At 40.0% G+C, this 18,890-nt stretch overlaps 1 protein-coding gene across 2 annotated transcripts; it reads left to right on the top strand.

Moving 5' to 3' along the window:
- On the top strand, positions 1-16,002 carry crlf3 (cytokine receptor-like factor 3). Of its 2 annotated transcripts, none has more exons than XM_084743908.1 (9): positions 1-132; positions 8,516-8,643; positions 12,164-12,371; positions 12,648-12,735; positions 12,868-13,045; positions 13,128-13,356; positions 13,504-13,642; positions 14,071-14,183; positions 15,584-16,002. In XM_084743908.1, the coding sequence occupies exons 2-9, from the start codon at positions 8,527-8,529 to the stop codon at positions 15,847-15,849; spliced, it is 1,338 nt and encodes a 445-aa protein (XP_084600034.1). In that variant the 5' UTR covers positions 1-132; positions 8,516-8,526; the 3' UTR covers positions 15,850-16,002. The 2 variants fall into 2 exon arrangements, with proteins under 2 accessions (XP_084600034.1, XP_084600035.1); XM_084743909.1 differs by having other exon boundaries at positions 33-132; positions 8,462-8,643.
- Positions 16,003-18,890: the final 2,888 nt, after the last annotated feature.

Below are 18,890 nucleotides of genomic sequence, written 5' to 3' on the forward strand. Positions count from 1 at the left end.
GTACAGCCTCGGAAGTGTCATTTTTGGACTTGAGCAAAACTTCGGCATATCTAGCGGTGGTGTGGTGGCGGCGGCTACGAGCAGATACACAAACTTTTGGGACGTAATGGCCACCAGAAAGCACTAAAACCGGTACGTCTGAAAACTTTTCTCCATATAAGAAGAGGGGCTGTTAATTTCACCGATTAGCTGTTGTTTTATTCAGTCGTCAATAGGGGTGTTTGTTGTGTTTGCTCTCCCAAGCATGATCCGAGTTTCATTGTCTTTTGGCCACAAGCTAGCCCCGACTTTCCTCCTGTCTTGTAACGTTAACGTAACGTAACGTGAACTCTGTTAAAATATGGTAATATCGTAACGCTAACTTGCAAATAGTGCCTCTTACAGCTTTCCTGAACCACTTGTGTAATCTCTCCACTCTTTCATGCTCGTTTACAGCTGATACTGACAACTTTTTTGCTTGTTCGTCTGTAACTGTCAACATCATCTTCATCCAAAATCCACCCTAACGAGCAGCGTGAATCGTCTACTTGAGTTGACGTTTCATGGATAAAGCTGTTGCTTAGTGAAAACCTTCCACGCCGAATTCACTTATATACATTATTTATTTAGGAAAACTTTTGTTTAGATTATTGTGATGTGTCCGGGCTTGCTGGCAGCAGCGCCAATTTGAAAATCCGAGATTTTTAAAGGGAGTTCTGGAGTGATTCTCTCCCCACAGCAGATACATTAAAATGATCAGAACTAGATCCACTGACATGCCCCCTCGTGATATTCCAACACGAAAATATGACATTGTGGCGCTTGAATTATGCATTTTACGCTCTTGAACAAATCCACCTTAACGAGCAACGCCAATCATTTGATTGAGTGACATTTCATGGATAAAGATGTTGCTTAGTGAACAGCTTCAACGCCGAATTTACTTAAATACAATAATTATTTAGGAATACAATTATTTATATTATTGTGATTTATCTAGGTTTAATGACGGTAGCGCGAACTTAAAAATACGAGGTTTCATAAGGGAGTTCTGCCGAAGCTACCACCATATGCCAGAGTGAAGTGAAACATGATCACCAGAACTCTATGCTGACCTGACCCCTGGTTACTTTCTAACATGAAAATATGAGAAATTATGCATCTTATGCATTTTACTTTCTTGAAAACCAAACCAAAACAAACAACCGTATCAGCTTGTAACATCTATTGGGATTTGATATTTCGTGGGTAAAGATGTTGCTTATGAACCTCTTTAACGCCGAATTTACATAAAAACATTATTTATTCAGGAAAGCCCTTACTTTCATTATTATGATGTATCTGCATTTGCTGACTGTAGCACCAACTTAAAAATGCGACATTTCCTAACGGAGTTTGGAATCTCTGCGTCAGACAAATGAAGCTGGTCTGGACTACTGTAGATCCACAGATCTGCCTCCTCGTGACATTCCAACACGAAAATATGAAAAATTATGCAGCTGAATCATGTAATTATTATGCATTATACATTCATGATCCTCTTAAAGGAGCCTTGCTACATACAGGGCAGCCCCAATGTTGGTGGGCGGAGGTGTAACTTGAAAATAACTAAAAAATACGGAAGTTGCTGTGAACGAGTTTAGACATGTCTGATGTCTCCTGCTGTCTCTTCTTGTCACTGGTCTGCTGCTCTAATAATAATAATGTGTGGTTGCACTTGAGTGCCTTTCATAACTTTCCTGTTAGTCAGGGCATGTGCAGCATGCTTGAAGGAGTCGCATGAAGCCTCTGTAAACTCCCTGCTGTTGGTGACAGTTATTGATAGAACGAAACTCAGTGGTTATAACATTATGAAGCATTATAGATCTTAACATAATCAAAACAAAGTGAGAGTGCTGTTCATGTGAAATGTCTAAAAAACAGTATCTCAAAACTTGCTGTTTTTGCCAACAGAGTCTGGTGGCTTTGGAGAGAGAGATATTTGGTTTATATCATGGCAGGTGTTTTGTATCTTATAAATTATTAAAGATTAATCAGTTGGCAGTATTTTCAACTATCAGTTAAGAGAACAGCACAAAATTTGCAACCCTGGCGTACACATAAACTGATATTGATATTTTTTAGGTGGTTGATATGCTGCTGACCACAGCAGTGCATTACTTTAGGGCTGCAACGATTAATCGATTATTGAATTAATTGCCAACTGATCTGATAATTGATTAATCAGTTTGAGTAATTTTCTAAGAAAGAGAAGTCATAGTTCTCTGATTTCAGAATTTAAATGTTCTCTTTGACAGCAAGACATTTGAGGACATCGTCGTTGACTTTGGGAAACACTGACATTTGTCACCATTTTCAACAACAACACTTAATCAATTAATTGAGGACATAATCAACCCATTAATTGACTATGAAAGTAATTGTTAGTTTTAGCTCTTCATCGCTTAGCTTCATACACCGGTACTCCTGCTGCTACTTCATACAACCACACTTCAGAAAAGCCGAACTATCCCTGTGAGGAGAATAATAAAACACAGAATGATGAACCAGAATAAACAAGCACACCCAACGGCAGTTTCCTCTGTGCTGGTTTGACAGTGGCTGAAATGTGTAATAATGTCTCATACATGGCTTTTCTCACCTCATGCAAAGTGTCTGTAAGGTGTCTTTCCTGAGACAGGGACACACTCGGTATCTCTGACACCATAAACAGGCTGACAGACCTGTGAATGCGGGACAGTAGGACATCATTTCATGCAGGTTGACCTAATTTCTCTGAAAAACCCACTGCTTGTAACTCCCAGGCTGTATATTTACATCACAAGCATGCAAGAAATAAAGACAAATAATAAAGAGAAAGGAGATTTCAGTTAGTTTGCTTCTAGCCACACCCGTATCAGATAGACAGGAGATATTCTGTTATAGGAAAACCAGTTTGGCGAAGTTCCCAGCATTCACTTTGAGTCTTTAGCAGGTTTTGGAGTGAGAGGGGGATTATAAGCCACAGGATTAAAGAGATGGAGAGAGGGCCAGCGCCCTTTTTAGAGGATGAAGAAGAAAATCTGTGTTGTGGGTGGCTGCTAACGTCTGGACCGTTGTGGGCAGTTTGTCAGCAGAAAGAGACAAGTCAAGGGGGGGGGGCAGTATCTGTGTGCATGTTGTTTATGTCCGAGCGAGCGCATGCCTGCATAATCTGCAGCGTACATTTGCAGTCATGTGTGTATAAATTCACTGGAGCTTTGTTTGGCGTTTCAGCAGTTTATGAGTTGTGTGTTTGTGTGGAATCTGATCAAAATGGTTCTCTCTGGGGGGCTCAGCTTTTCATAGATTGAAGTAGGTGGGGCTCCTAGGAAAAAAAGTTGGGAGCCACTGCTCTAGACTTCAGAAAACATCTTTGTTTAGTACTGATCCCTGAAAAAATGACACACCATGATCGCTTTAATGCGTTTTTCAATGAAAATGATATAAAAATTATCCTTCCCTCTAATATCGCAAGTTGTATTGCAGTTGCAATATCAGTCAAAGTAACTGTATTTAGATATTTCTTTAAAATCAGCCCTGGCTACTTACTAGTTTAACTAATGCTACATGCTGCCAGAGCCACATTGCTCCCATAATGTTAACTAACTTTGGCGATGAGTCTGTAACATCTGCACCAAAGGGAAACTGTTTCAGTCAGCAGCTCAGGCATGTGGCACTGTAGTCTGTGTTATGATTCTGTCCTGCAGGTCCCGGCCCTGTAGGAACGGGTGCCACACTGGCACCAAGTTCCAGTATCCAACCTCAGTCTGTACTGTATGTGGCAGAAGCATTAGGCCTGTTAGTGACTTCCTCTTTAGATGCTGTAAAGGAAGCGTCGACCACAGCGAGGGGCCAGGTTGTGTCACCACTTTCGGCTGTGAAGAGGATGTAGCTCTGCATAAGATTGATAGTTCATATGAGAGGATTTGATACACATTTACCGCAGTCCAAGTTCAGCATCACTGTTGCAAGAAAGTTACTTTAAAGCCTCCATCATTTGAAGGTTGAAGTGAGCGTTGTTCTTCAATAGAAGGCTTATTTCTACCATCATAAATAAATCATAATAATCATCATAAATAGTTGGCGATTAATTTAATAATTGATTAATCATCGCAGCTTTAAATGACACATCTTATCATGGACTTATTTATCGTGCTGTTATCGGTTATCAGAGAGTTTTTAGTATTGTGACATCACTAATTAATAGATAGATTTAGATTATTATAAATAGATTTACAGATTATAAAAGTAATCTATTTGAATTTTAAGTTCCTCTTGATTCTCTCCAAAAATAGACTGCTCTGTCAGGAAGATAATCAGGGGACTGTAAAAGGAAATTCATCTTGTCTTCAGTTTCATTTTGTCTGCGGCGTGAGCTGTGTTTGACCTCCATACTTAATATCAATTTTAAGTGAATGTTTGTTAGCAATATATTTGCGTGGTTGTACTTGGATTTAACAGCCTATTTTGGAAATGAAATAATGTTGTAGTGGGATGTTGCAGCACCTTTATCCCAGTGTTTTCTAGCCTTGAACCCAGACTGATGCTTGATAAGTAGTATTCAGAGGTATGTATCAATTAAAACCAGTGCAAAGGACTCTGGCTTTAGTATGAATTTTGTTGTAAATACTTTTGGAAAAGTGTTTCTGAGTCATGTTGCTGTAGATGTTCAGCAGGAAACTCTCCTAAACTTTTAGACGCAGACTGTTGCAGATTATGATTTTTTAGAAACAGTACCAATGCCCGAACCGATTCTTTTAGAAAAAAGAAGCACAAAGTTATCGTTGACAACATTAATAAGCAGCTTTTTTCATCAGTAAGGCTGAAATTGACCAGTATATCAAAGCTACTACAAGGAGTTTTTTATTGGTTATGAAACAGTCTGAATTTAACATTGATGCCTCTATATGACCTACAGAAATTAAGGAGACTGTCAGGGAGAAACTTTGCTATTTCTGTAGTTGTCTCCTTCAAGTGGGAAACCGAGAATATATACTTTGTTATATTTTGGCTCCAAAATCAACAAAATATTAAAGTTCCTTGTAGCAGCTTTAACTGTTAAGAGTTTTAAGTTTCCTTAAATATATAAAACACTTAACAAATTTACATAATAGATCTGCATAATAGATGAACTACATTAATTCAACACTAAAAAGCTTCAAGCTTCAGCCGTTCTTTTTGCAGACAAGCTGTTGTCGTCATCATCAGTGCTGTCAGACACGTCATATCTAGTGATTTATATCTGTGCGACCCAGTGCAGAGGCCGGCGACGCCCACACTGCTGGTTGATGTGTTTTTCATGGAGGAGAGCCCAACTGATATATCGGTCAACTGAGATTGTCAGCTGATATCACTGCTACATATTGTCCGATATTGCACCAATATGAAACAGAAGATAATGCAGATTGTTTTTACTTATATTTGATCCCTTTTCATAATTCAGGTTTAATATATACATATGTTTTGTGCTATGTGTGTTTTTTTATTTATAACTTTTAAAAAATACCAGTGAAAGTTTAAATTGTATTGATAAACTGTAAAATAGCCTGCCTCCATTACGTATTTTTGACAAAAGTGTTTGAGGTACCACTGCAAAAAATGTGTGTTTACATTCTATATTCTGTAACTTACGAAGAATATAGGTCAATATATCAATATCAGATTTTTTTCAGCTCCTATTATTGGTATCAACATTGGTCCCAAAAATCCAGTACTGGTTGGGCCCTTTTTTGTGTGAATTACAGCCACTTTAGGATTGAACGATTAATGGAAATTTTATGGAAATCACAATATGGCCTGCTTCAGTTTTCAAATGGCAGGAGATGCAATATTTGTTACAGACAAAAAATGTGTCAAAATACCTTCCTGGCCTGCACATCATCTTCTACAGACTTAAGAAAACATCTTTGTTTGGTACAGATACCTGCAAAAATCACACTATAATAATTTTAATGTTTTCAATGAGAATAATAAGAATAATGATGTAAAAAAAAATGAGAATGATGTAAAGATTATTATTCCCTCTAATATCACAAATAATATTGCAATTGCAGTATCAGCCAAAATCGCAAATAGATATTTTTTAAAAATCTTTCAGATCTAAACCACACTTTAGGCTCTTTATCTTGGTGTTTCAACCTTGTTTGCAGTAGCTGTGAGCTAACGGTAGTTTACCTGCTGTCAGAGCCATGAGGAGAGAACGCTGCAGGGCTGCAGCTAAAGATTATTTTCATAGTCGATTAATCAGTGGATTACTTTCTCGATTAATCAATTAATAGTTAAAAATGTCAGAAAATTGTGAAAAATCTTGATCAGTGTTTCCCAAGATGATGTTCTAAAATATCTTGTTTTGCTCACAACCCAAAGATATTCAGTTTACTGTCATAGAGGGGTAAAGAAAACAACAAATATTTCCATTTAACAAGCTGGAATCTGAGAACTTCTTAAAAAATAACTAAAATCGATTATCAAAATAGCTGGTGATCGATTAATAATCGATTAATCGTTGCAGCTCGAATGTTAACTAGCTGATTGGTGTCTGTAACGTCCTGACCAGACGTGAACCATTTCAATCTGTAGTTCAGACGTGTGACGCTGAAATGAGGCGTTGTGATCTGCACTGTGAGTCAGTCCGGTCAGTAGAGGAGGGAGGTTTGGTACTCAGCCCTAGTTTTATGTTTTATGTTTTTGTGACATTCATGCTGACGTTATATCTGACGGAGTCGTTGCTTTAAAACTAGATGAACTCTACTTTGTTCTCTGCTATCAGATACACACAGACTTTTAACTTGAACATGCAGCCAAAACAACCGGCAGCATTATTTTAGTGATCTTTGATAATAAATGTTAAGGTCAGAGAAACCTGACTTTATGTTTTACCTGCCAAGAACAACCAGGTTTCACTGAGTGCATTCTGGAGGCAGTATTGTATAATAAGTGCACCTATTTTTTGTTTTATTTGTGTAAGGCAGGTTTGTGTTGTATCAGAGGCCCACACAGAGCAGTCCTTCTCCAAAGTGTATTTAAAGGTCGGTCTAATCCCATGCTGCCGTGTGCTGAAGCCAAGTCAATCATAAAGTCGGGTCGTTAACGGACTGCTAGGTTGGTGGTGGTAGGAAGTGGTTTTCTTGTTGCTTCACATCCTCTGCCAGCCAAAATGATCTGCATGCAGTTTTGTACCTTGTAGTTTTTGTAGTAGAGGATGCAGGTTATTACACTTTTGACTCCTCATACATTTTTATTTTTCTCATGGTGCATTATTTTTATTGTAGATGTTATATAGTGGCATTATAGAGGTGTATATAACATCCTAAGCCAACTGTTATTCAGTTTGATGCTTTCAGCAAAGGTTCAGCTGCTAAACAAATCTACTTTCTTCACACAATTTGATTCAATAATTAACTCAATTAAAATGTTAATTATAGTAAACGGACTGATTATTAACCATGTGCAAACCCTCCATTGAAACACTACATGGTCATTTTGCTGCATATTACAGATGAAGATGGGAAAGGAGGCGACATGTAGGTCAGCCTCAGGTTGGAATCCAGCCCGTGTTGCTGCTGATTGGATGCGCTATCAAGTGAGCTAGTGATGCAGGATGATATGCATGGAATCATAGTTTTTCATTTACTTTTTCTGCATTTTTCTGCCAAAATATCTCCAGTTCTATCTGCAGGTTTTTTTCTGCAGCTGAGAAGAAAACTGCTCTCATTTTCTCTTCTTTTCGTGACTTATCCTCTTCTCGACAGTCCGCTGTTCTGGGCTGCTTATGTCCTCCGTCCACACTCAGGATGCAAGATTGTTTTAGCCTGGCTTGAGTTAGCATCGACTAGACCAGGCTAAATTGTGTTAGTGGAACAGCTTAAGCCTTGAGTGGAAGTTGAAGTTAATTCATGCCAGGCTTTTTCACTTACAGTACACACAGACTTATTCATCAGCCTTGATGGATTACCCCCCCAGGTGTAGGTCAACCTCAAACATAATCACATAGAACTGAATATAGAACAACAAACACATAGAACAAAATAGCGCTCTAATCTGATCAGGATACTTAATTTATATCCCTGTTGTCAAATACAGTAACTTTATATTCTCAATACTGTAGGATTTATGTGTTTCAACCATGCATTTCAGCCTGTAGCAGTCTCTAGCAATGCAGATAATTAAGTTTTTTATCTTCTGAGGTTTGAAGATATCATCCTCTGAGATTTGTGCTGCTACCCCAATACAATGAACGAACTTAATCTTGTAAAGCTCAGTGAAAAATAGTGATAGGTGTGATTATAAACACACAAACAATTCTTAAAAAGAAGAAAATAGAGAGAATTAGCTGTGTAATTGTGTCATTCAGCTGAAGATGAATAAAGAAACAGCACTTCAGGACGTGAGCTGATACATTTTGCTTCAGTCGTTTTACCTTCTAAACACAGTAAAGGCATTTGTTTGTGTCTGGTTTCAGGTTTTACTGCATCTTGGTTGTGTTTTGTAAATATCCTTCTGTCGTGTGTGTCAGGAGGCGGGAGGATGTCTGTGGAGGTGGACGTGCTGCTGCAGGAGGCGAAGGAAAGCATCGAGGCGGCCCAGAACTACCGCAGCGAACTCCAGCAGCGCCTGCATGGCCTCAACCAGGCCCGCAAACAGGTACCACCGCCTGCTCACACATCATATATGGATTTAAAACAGACTAAACAGGCCGGTCAGCGCCACCATCTGGTTGTCATCCTTTGGTTTCACTTTATTCGTGGAGAAAAATGGCTCCAGCTGATGTTTCCCTCCCTATAATGGATTTTTCTCCCTGACTGCCATCTTTCTACACTCTCACACACACTCTGTTTCAAATAAACTCAACCAGGCCATGGAAGAGTAGAGTGTGTTAGTCTCTGACCCAACAAAATCCCAGTAGAGTATACTCTCTCTCTCCGTCTCTGCTATCTCTTCCTTCCTCCTGCCGCCTGGATTTATCCCTCCAGCTGCTCACAGTAAACAATGCTGCTATTTCCTGTTGCAATGGACGGAGAAGAGAGATGAAGGAGGTGAAAGAGAGGAGACGGACCAGGCCAGATTCTCATTTTTCATCTGTCAAACAAAAGACTAAAAGTAAAAACAATTGAAATCATTCATTGAGTTTTGTTCTGAATTCAGGAATACAGTATGTATGGTCACTATGGCTGGGTTTCAGTTCAGATTGTTTTGATATTAGACCTGATTTTGGTCTGAAACTTTACTTTGAGGAATATAAACATTAAGGCTGAGATGATACTTATCTCCTGAGTCGGCAGTATCATTTTTATACTGCGTATGAAAGCAGTAAATAAAATACTTATTGAAGTAAACTGCTACATGTAGCTGTTCCTGCTCATCGAGCTGGTGCCATGCTGAGCGTGTGAAGTAAAATGGGACCTTCAGTTCAGTTAATATACCTGTCATCATTATACTAATGTCAATTAGCACGTCAACAGGAATTCCCATTATGTGTTAGCAATGGGCTAACTGTCTCAGTGCTAATTATTTTTTATATAAAAAATCAATTCAGGATTCTCATTTTTGCCTGTACAATTGCAACATATTGCTCCTTAAAATAACATTTAACAGCAAAATCACAAATTGTGGTCATTAAAAGTCAAAAGTTGGTGCAATCCTACTTCAGCTTTCACACAAATCAGATAAATATTGCCTAAAATAATATAATAATACAATGCACTGACTAGCTTTTCGTCTGTTTTTTCTAATCCACAGTCATGGACATTGCATAGAGATCAGATTCTTTAAATTAATTAAAAACTCTCACAGTAGATTTTTCTGTGTCTGTGACCCTCCGCCTGATCCCAGCCGTCTCATCATACATGAACTTGGATGGAGTCTGTGGTTGTGGGGTTTCTTTTCCCACAGAAGAGATGTCTCACCACCAGATTAAAGGAATCCAGGAAACATGACACACACACACACACACACACACACACACACACACGCAGAATAAGAAAGGAGACAGTAGAGTGTGTGTGTTTGGAAACTCAGACAATACTATCACTGCAGCATCTTGTTCTTGCGAGAGGAGTCATCCAAACATTTGGGAAAACTCTTTGTCTCGTCAGCTCCTCCCACGTTTCATAATGTCTGCTCATATTTTTAGACTGACTATTATTTTAGGATCCACAAAATTTTGATCGTCGGTCGTCTGCTGTGTGCTGATAGTCGTCAGGAAGTGATTTATTATCTCCCCCAATGGAAAAGGTCCCGTTTCTGCTCAATGCACACACACTTACACACGCAGTTGAGTGTGTGTTCTGGCTAAACACCCAGCGTGTGTTTCCATTCTCATAGTCATACTGTCCCTGTTTTATCAGTGCAGCAGTTGTCAATCATCCTCTTCCGTTTCCTGCTATCTCTCTATCACTCTCTCTGCACACTCATTGTGAAAGGCTTGGACCTGTATCTGTGTGTGTATGTGTGTGTGTGTGTGTGTGCATAAAAGTGTGTTTTGCAAAGAGGAACTGAAACAAGACCTCGACCGCCGATGACAAACCAGCAAGCTTCCTGACGAGCTACTTGTCACTGAGGGTTGTCTGTACTTGCTCTGTGTATGGTAGAAAGTGTGGTGGTAGTAGTAGTAGTAGTAGTAGTGGTAGTAATTACACAAAAACCACAATTAAGATCATTAAACAGAATTGCTAATTAACTTTGGAAACATTGTCAGTTATTGAACTTGTCTTTTTAAATCGATAGTTTAAATTGCTGGGCTTGTATGAGGAGTACAAAGCTGAATTTACTGCTGACTATTTTTATAATCGATTAATCGTTTTGAGTCATTTTTAAGAAAAAAAAAGTCAGAATTCTTATTGACTCAGCCACAGAGAAAGTCAGGTTAGCTCAGCTAACAACAAGCTTCAGCATGTTTCACTCAGCTTAATCAATCAACGTTAAGTTGATTGTAAAAACTGCCAATTCCAGAGCGAGTGGACTGACAAGTTTATATGAACTTTGCCAGCTGCAACATGTAATAAACCACTGTGCTTTCATTGTGTAGTGAATGTAGAGCTGCAACAATTAATCGATTATTAATCAATTCTTTTGATAACTGTTAAATTATTTTGAATCATTTTTAATTGAAACAAATCTAAAACTCTAATTTCAGCTTCTTAAATGTGAATTTGCTTGTTTCTTCACTCCTCTCTAACAGTTAACTGAATATTTGTGGGTTGTGGGCAAAACAAGATATTTGAGGAACTCGCTTTGGGTTTTGGGAAACACTAGTTGACATTTTTTCACTATTTTCTGCCTTTATATTTAATCTTTGGTGAAAGCAAGCAGAGTTTGACTTGAATGCCTGTGTAATCTTGTTACAGACTTCGGGGTTTTTGCTGCTCTTGTTTGCAAACTTTGTCCCCTGGTGACCAGTACAGCCTCTAACTAGACGGCATGCAGCAGCTAGCTTCTCTGCAAACAGTCCAGTTTCTGTGGGTTTACCTTCTTCATAATTTTAACCCTTTCTCCTCTGCTTCCATATAACTGTTCATCTCTCAATTTCAGAGGGCATTACACACTCTTATATTTAACTTGATGAAGCATGTAGATATCCTTGGAAAGTTTTTTTAATAGATTAGTTGTTTAGTTTAGTTAGATTTTTTCCAAATGTTAAAAATGTCCCAATGTAAGCGGTCATCACATTGTAACAGCATGTTTTCTGTATGGCATCCTCGATCATTTGTGGACAGGGAATCTGTTTAAACTAAACAGGGCTGCAAATTAGGACAGTTTTCATTGTCGATTCATCTGTCAATCATTTTCTCAATTAATCGATTTATTGTTTGGTCTCTAAAATGTTAGAAAATGGTGACAAATGTTGATCACTGTTTCCCAAAGTCCAAGATCACGTCCTCAGATGTCTTATGTTCACACTGTAATGGTATTCAGTTAACTTTGATAAAGAGGTAAAGAAAGAAACCAGAAAATATTCACATTTAAGAAGCTGGAATCAGAGACTTTTGGCCCTTTTTCCCTCAGAAAAATTACTCAAATCGATTAATCGATTGCCAAAATAGTTGGCAATTAATCAATTAGTTGATTAATCAACTCAACTGTAATCTGTCCAGATGTTTAAGTGCTGAACGAGTGACTGGTATCGCCTCATTCTTACCTTCTTCCTCTTCTCTGTGCTCTTCAGGTTCGGGGCAGCTCGGGTCAGGCGCGCGAGGCCCTCCGGCGGCACTTCACAGAGCTGCAGGCGGCAGCGACACGGTTGCTGACGGAACGATTGACCACCCTGCTTGCTGAGGTGGACGCCATTGAGGCAGAGAGCGTCAAACCGCTCGATGACTGCCAGAGCCTCATTGAGCACGGGGTGGGCCAGGCTGACGAGCTGCTGAGAGAGGGTGGGTCCCTGAAATACGACGTTTACATCTGCAAAATATTTCTGTTTTTATCACGGAAGAACAAATGAATGTCTGTTTTTTATATCACAGCGTTTTGCTGTTGTTATGTGATAATAAAATATAATCTTAAGGCTACAAATGGGACACTTGTCAAGGTCACCTTGCCATTTTTTTGGGTTAAGCAATTAATCAATTTATAGAGAAAATAATCTCTATAATCATCAGATAGGAAAGTCATTCATGTGTCACATATAACGTCTGTTTCTGTCTGTCCAGGGGAAGCAGCTCTGCGTTGTGGTCTTTTGGAGAAGGAGGATAAACTGGGCAGTTTCACGAAGAAGGCCATGCACATCCAGCTGGACAGGTAGGACAGAGACACTCTGTGCGACTGCAGGTGTTTCCATCCATCGAGCTAAACAAATCACCTGCTAAGTGCAATAATATACCCTGCTGTTCTTCCACTCTGTTGAAATCTTTGGTTCTGCGTGTTCTCCAGCCTACCCGAGGTTCCAGCGTTGGTGGACGTGCCGAGTGTTTCAGCCCAGCTGGACGACTCCCTGCTGGGTCTGCTGAGGGACCGCGTGTCCCGCCATGGCTCCGTCTCCTCCCACCCGCCCGTCCAGATCGAAGAGCTGCAGGAGAGACCGGGCAGCATCCTGGTCCGCTGGTGTAAGGTCAGCAGGGGGTGGAGGGGATAAAAACAGAGAACAGACTCACATGATGAACATATTAATATAATTATTACCTGTGCCTCAGGTGGACGAAGACTTTGCAGCAGCAGATTATCGTCTGCAGTACCGGCGGTCTGGCAGCGGAGGGAGCCAGTATGAGGACGCCTACATCGGTCGGGACTGTGAGTTCCTGGTTCTCCACCTCGACCCTCACATTGATTACCTGTTCAGGGTCTGCGCTCGTGGGGAGGGTCGCACAGAGTGGAGCCCCTGGAGCATCCCACAGACCGGATACACCACACTAGCACCGCACGGTGGGTGGAGACTCTGCTGCCTCATGTCACACATTCTTTCATTCTTTACTCATCAACTTGAAGGCAGACCAGGAAACTGAAGACAAAAAGGATGCATTTGTTAATAAGTGTGTGTGTGTGTCTGTGTGTGTGTTCTCTCTCCATCAGAGTGGTGTCCGGGCACTGAGGGCTACATCCTGAGCAGCAGGAGAAACATCGCTCTGCGGAACGACTCCTCCCAGTCGCGCTGCCCCGTTCTCTACTCCAACGCACCCACATACTTCTGTGGCCAGACGCTGACCTTCAAGTAAGAAACACTGACCCATTAAATTGTTGTTAGGATTTTTGATAATCCCCCCTCCCAAATTCAAATATGTCTCTAAAATACACATGAACACTAATGTAGCCTATTACTTGCAGAGATAAATCGGCCTATTTAGGAATATTTTGGGTTGTGGACAAAACAAGACATCTGAGGACATTATCCTTGGCTTTGAGAAACACTGATTGATATTTTCTGACATTTTATAGACCAGACAACTAATGGATTAATCAAGAAAATAATCAGCAATGAAAATAAGCAATAGCTGCAGCCCTAATTCGAGCATATTGACCAATTTGCTGCACTATTATCCCAAGATTATTAGATGTGGAAGTGTGACCTCTTTAAACTATTTGGAAATTTGAAGTAATCTGACGAGTGTTTTGTCTTATATTGTGCGCATGTGTGTGTAGGATCTCTGCAGCAGGTCAGATGGACCGGAAGGACAGTCTGGGTGTGTGTGTGGACAGCCAGAAGGGGGCGGAGTCACTTCAGAGAGACCAGGCCGTCTGCATTTCAACTAATGGTACGCAGACACAGACACTGAGTGTCATTTTGTCTTTTTGCCATATATTTTTTCCGTCATTGTCAGACTAATTACCTGTTCTGTTGCACAATCTGTAGCTAAACTGTCTGAAAGTTACTACAAGGAGATTTCAGAATCTTAGCTTTTTAACCAATGTTTAGACTTTTAAATTGAAACGGTGTGAGTGAACATATATTTAATGACTGTTAAAGTGTCTGGGCCCCTGTTTTTCAAGCATTAGATGTTTTAAAATATCTTATATGCTTGGTACTTGTATTTTAAATTGTTTTCTACTCAGTCCAGTTCTAATAAGATGAACTGGACTGAGTAGTATGTTAGCCAGTTAAAAAGACATTTTTATTCAGATAAAAAAATTTTAAGGTTATATTTTGTGGTTGTGACAGTGGAACTGCTGCCACTTTTGTCCACAGGGGGCTCCAAAATCAACAAAATATCAAAGTTCCTTGTAGTACCTCGAAAACAGGGAAGAAGAATGCTGGCCAGTAAACAATGCAGGTTTAAAAATGCTTGTTTTATGAGGAAGGAAATGCAGTCAACACACACACACACACACACACACACACACAGTTTTAGTAACACTGACTATAAACATAACTTTATTGTTTACAAGAAAATTCAACATTACTTTGTAATTATTGTGCATCTTTTTTTAGCACAACTGTCACAATATGTTCTGGCACAACTACAATTAAAGGGTTATTTCAGACTTTTTTAAAAGGGGTGTGAGGTATTTGTCCACAGTTGGTGTATTAACTACAGGAGATGGCGGTCGACGCACCTCTAGTTTAGAGAAGCGGCAGGAGTACTGGTGTAGGAAGCTAAGCAATGTGCTGCTGTGAACAGGGTCAGCAGCAAAATGCTGACAATAAGAAAAATTCACAATAACACGGACACAGGTCAGTTCTTTGAAATGGGCATTTATTGCTCTGGCTTGTCTTGTTTCTGTGCTGCATCCTCGCCTTAGTCTCGCTGTCACGCCTTAAGAACTATATTCATGAATAAACAGTAAGAAACATGTCAATAATTATGAGGCACATAGTATTAAAATGAAAGTAAACAGTTGAAAGTAACCTGAAAGTCCTTTGAAAGTTTTCTCTAAAGTCCCTTTACCGCCTGATGGAGCATCAAATATCAGTGTAACTTGATTGGATAAAAATCAGACCCTTGTGAGACAACGCTCACCTTGTTTTGTATACAACTCCTTAACTAACTTCACTGCAGTGGCACAACAAACATGAACCGTAAGTTCACTCAGTTAACTTTTTATTGCAATTAATGACAAAAGAGACTTGAGAGGTTCAGATAATGAATTGCTGAGATGATCTGAGGTGTGAAAACTGTTAAATGAAGTGATGTAACAGCCGTGTGTCGATGTTCAGGTGCTGTATTTGTCAACGGCAAAGAGATGACCAACCAGCTGCCGGGCATCACTGTGGGCTCCGCCGTGACCTTCGACATGGAGGTGGTCAACCTGTTTCCCATCAGCAACAACAACCTGAGCGAAGGCGGCAACTTCAAGCTGAGGGTGACCATCGGCTCAGGGAACCGGGAGGTGGTGTTCGATTGGCTGGTGGACCAGGCGGTGGACTGCCTCTTCTTCGGCTGCTCTTTTGTCCACTCCGGCTGGAAAGTGCTCGTGTTTTAAAGGGCACTATCACTCGACTTTTTTTTTTTTTCAAAGCGAAGATGGATCCTTTAATCTGCTGGAGTTCAGGAGCCCGTCACCGGCTCAGTTATTCTCTCATCTGTTTTCTTTTCCTCTCACACCCGAGCCGCTGACAGGTGACGAGTCTGAGAAAAAGAAAGAAAAAAAAAATCAGTCATTTCTCCCTAGAAGTTCTTCCAGACAAGTTTGCCCGTAATTCGATGTCTCCTTATGCAATCTAGATCTCTGTCAAGCTGTCCAGACATGAAAAATTCCAGTGAAATGGGTTAAAATTACCTGCATGACCTGGAAAACGGTAAACAACAGCTGTGAGCTCACGTCTGAAGGCTCAAGTCGAAGCAAAACTCTGTAAAAGCAGCAGCCTCCTCTGTCCTGCAAAAACTGCAGTTCATGGTGCTGCAGGAGGAAGCAGAAAACAGATTATGAGGCTTACAGACAAATAAATATATTCTCGTTTCTGATTGGCTGCATTTATCAGTTTTGCTCCGACTTTTTGGATTTAAAACAGCTGCTTGTTTCTTTGGCTCCAGAGGTGCAGGTTCAGTGTGTTTACATGCATTTATAGTGATTAACTTACCTGATGTCAGACAGAATTGTCACCTCGTTACACTTCATTTTCATAACTCTTCTCTAACTGATTTCTGAGGAAGAGGGGGATTTGACCAGTGACACCACAGGCATTTTAAACGTAGACGCTGCATTGACCGCTTTGGCTCGCTGCTGTTTGACATCACTGCCATACAAGACTGACCTGTGAACAAATACATGTAAATGGGGAGCTGCATTTATTCAAGGCTCATGATCAGTGTGGATCATGTTTATTATTCCACATATGTCATGAACCTTGATTTTCCCCCTGGAGAAAAAACAATTTCTCTGCAATATACACTCATAACTGAGCTTCTGATTAGCTTTAACATTTAGCTTGTGACAACAGAGTACGCTATATAGAGAATACTTTCACTGCTTTACCGTGGGAAACCATAGTTATGTAAGCCAAATATCGCTCGTTCCAAACCTACCAGACTCCATAGGCAAAATCATTTATTTTACCTCACAGAACACCGGAGGTTCTGGTCTGCTGCTGCCTTGATTGGTTAGTTTGTTTGTGTTATTGTTTGACTTGGCGAATCCAAATGAACCTTTTATCACAGTAAACTCACACAATAACACAAAGAAACAAACAGATCGAGGCAGCAGTAGACCAGAGACTCCTGTGTTCTGTGATGTAAAATTACTGATTTTGTCTATGGACTTTGCCTGCGAGAAAGTTATATTTGACTTATTTAATGCTGGCTTCCTGTCAGAGAAGGCTGTCTGATGGCAACGTAAAGCGGTGAAGATATTTTAAATATAGCGTAAACTTGAGTTTTGTTTAGTTGGACCTTTTTAAGTGGCTAAAATAAGTTTTCTGTCGACCCTGTCCACAGCACTTCATTGTTCAGCTTCCCTGCTGGTGCCTTATGGGTAAAAACCTCATACAGCCTCATCAAATAATCCAAACTATTCAATTAACGCCTTTTGCATATATTAAACACAGAGAACTCGTATTTTGAGCATTTTGTGCGTGTAAACATACTGACTGCACCTTGGAGCCTCTCTGGGAGTCCAGACCCTGTGTAAACCCTGTCAGTGTGGAGCCGAGTCTTTCTCGAGTCTTCAGGGAGCCACGTCAGAGGACTGATGTTTGTCTTCATCACAGCTTCTTTTAGGCTTTTAGTTTCAGTTTGATTCTCGGGGCCTTCTGACGAGGTCGCCGTTTGTTTACAGCTTTGTTTTTTTTTTTGTTTTTTTTATTTGGCATCTCCCTCGCTGAGACGAAGGGTTGTTCTATGCATCGTCTTAATTTAGCTGTAGTAACAGACGAAAAAGCCTGTCAGGACACACACACACTGTTCCTCGGAGGCGATGAGATAATAGATAAGTTAAGTTTTGTGGGGTTTTTTGGAGCAGCAGGAGAGCGTGTTACATTCTGCAGCTGCTGTTTTTTTTCTTTTTTTTTATGTTTTTATCTTAACAAAAACCCGTCACTGTGAAAGTCACACCTCGCTTTTGCTTTTCCTCGCTCGTTTTTTCTTTTTCCTCCTAAACTTGTTCATCAGAGGTTTTAAGGGACAATCACCAAAAACACAAACCGGCCTGAGTGTTATCTGTCTGTCTGAGTTTTGGGGCAAATTTTGACAATTTGGAGCTCAGTGAAGCCAGAGAGCCATTTTGATGCAGCTTTAGGTAGAAATGCTAAAAATTGCACAAGGATGCTTAAAGGGTAATTCTGATATTTTTAAACCTGGGTGCTATTTTTTTAATGCCTGTTTTGGGGTCTGAATGACAAAAAGTTACTGATTTGGTCCAGTAAATCGCCTCAGCTGCAAATCGGGCTGCGATGGCTACAACGAAATCCTTTGCCTGTCAAAGTACGTCCACAAAAAATACTTGTTTCTGCCACAAGTATCAGACTGTATATATATATCAGATTGTCTTCTATCCCTACAGAGATAAACCTTTTCAGACAGGGAACAACAGCCGTTGTATCACTGATTGGGAATTTATGAATAACTTAAAGCATTTATAAGTTTAATAAATGCCTCTCTACAAATCATCCAGACTCCATTGACAAAATTAGTCATTTTACCTCGCAGACCACAGGAGTTGCTGGTCTCCTGCTGCCTCGGTAGCTTAGCTAGTTTGTGTTGTTATGCAACTTTGGTGTTTTAACACTAAAGCTATTTTTTCTGTCTCCATGAAGAAAACTGTTCCAACAGTTTTAAATATTAGTGAGTAAAAGAGTTTAACAGTTTTTTTTAGCTTTGGACTCTAGAAGTTACTGGCTCTGATGGCACAGACAACGCTCCAGGCTAAAGAAATTCTCATTGTTTTTGGTGAAACTGTCATCTTCAGCATAATCAAGTTGTTACTTTGAATTATTAAAGCTTTTTGCATTGACAATCCTAACAGTATTTACAAATCCTGATGTTTTAGCTACATGTTATGAGTGCTGAATCTGCCTCGTTCAGTCCAGT

The sequence above is a fragment of the Lutjanus erythropterus genome, chromosome 19 (assembly GCF_056507025.1).
Source record: "Lutjanus erythropterus isolate fLutEry1 chromosome 19, fLutEry1.hap2, whole genome shotgun sequence".
In the NCBI taxonomy this organism is placed as follows: domain Eukaryota; kingdom Metazoa; phylum Chordata; class Actinopteri; order Lutjaniformes; family Lutjanidae; genus Lutjanus; species Lutjanus erythropterus.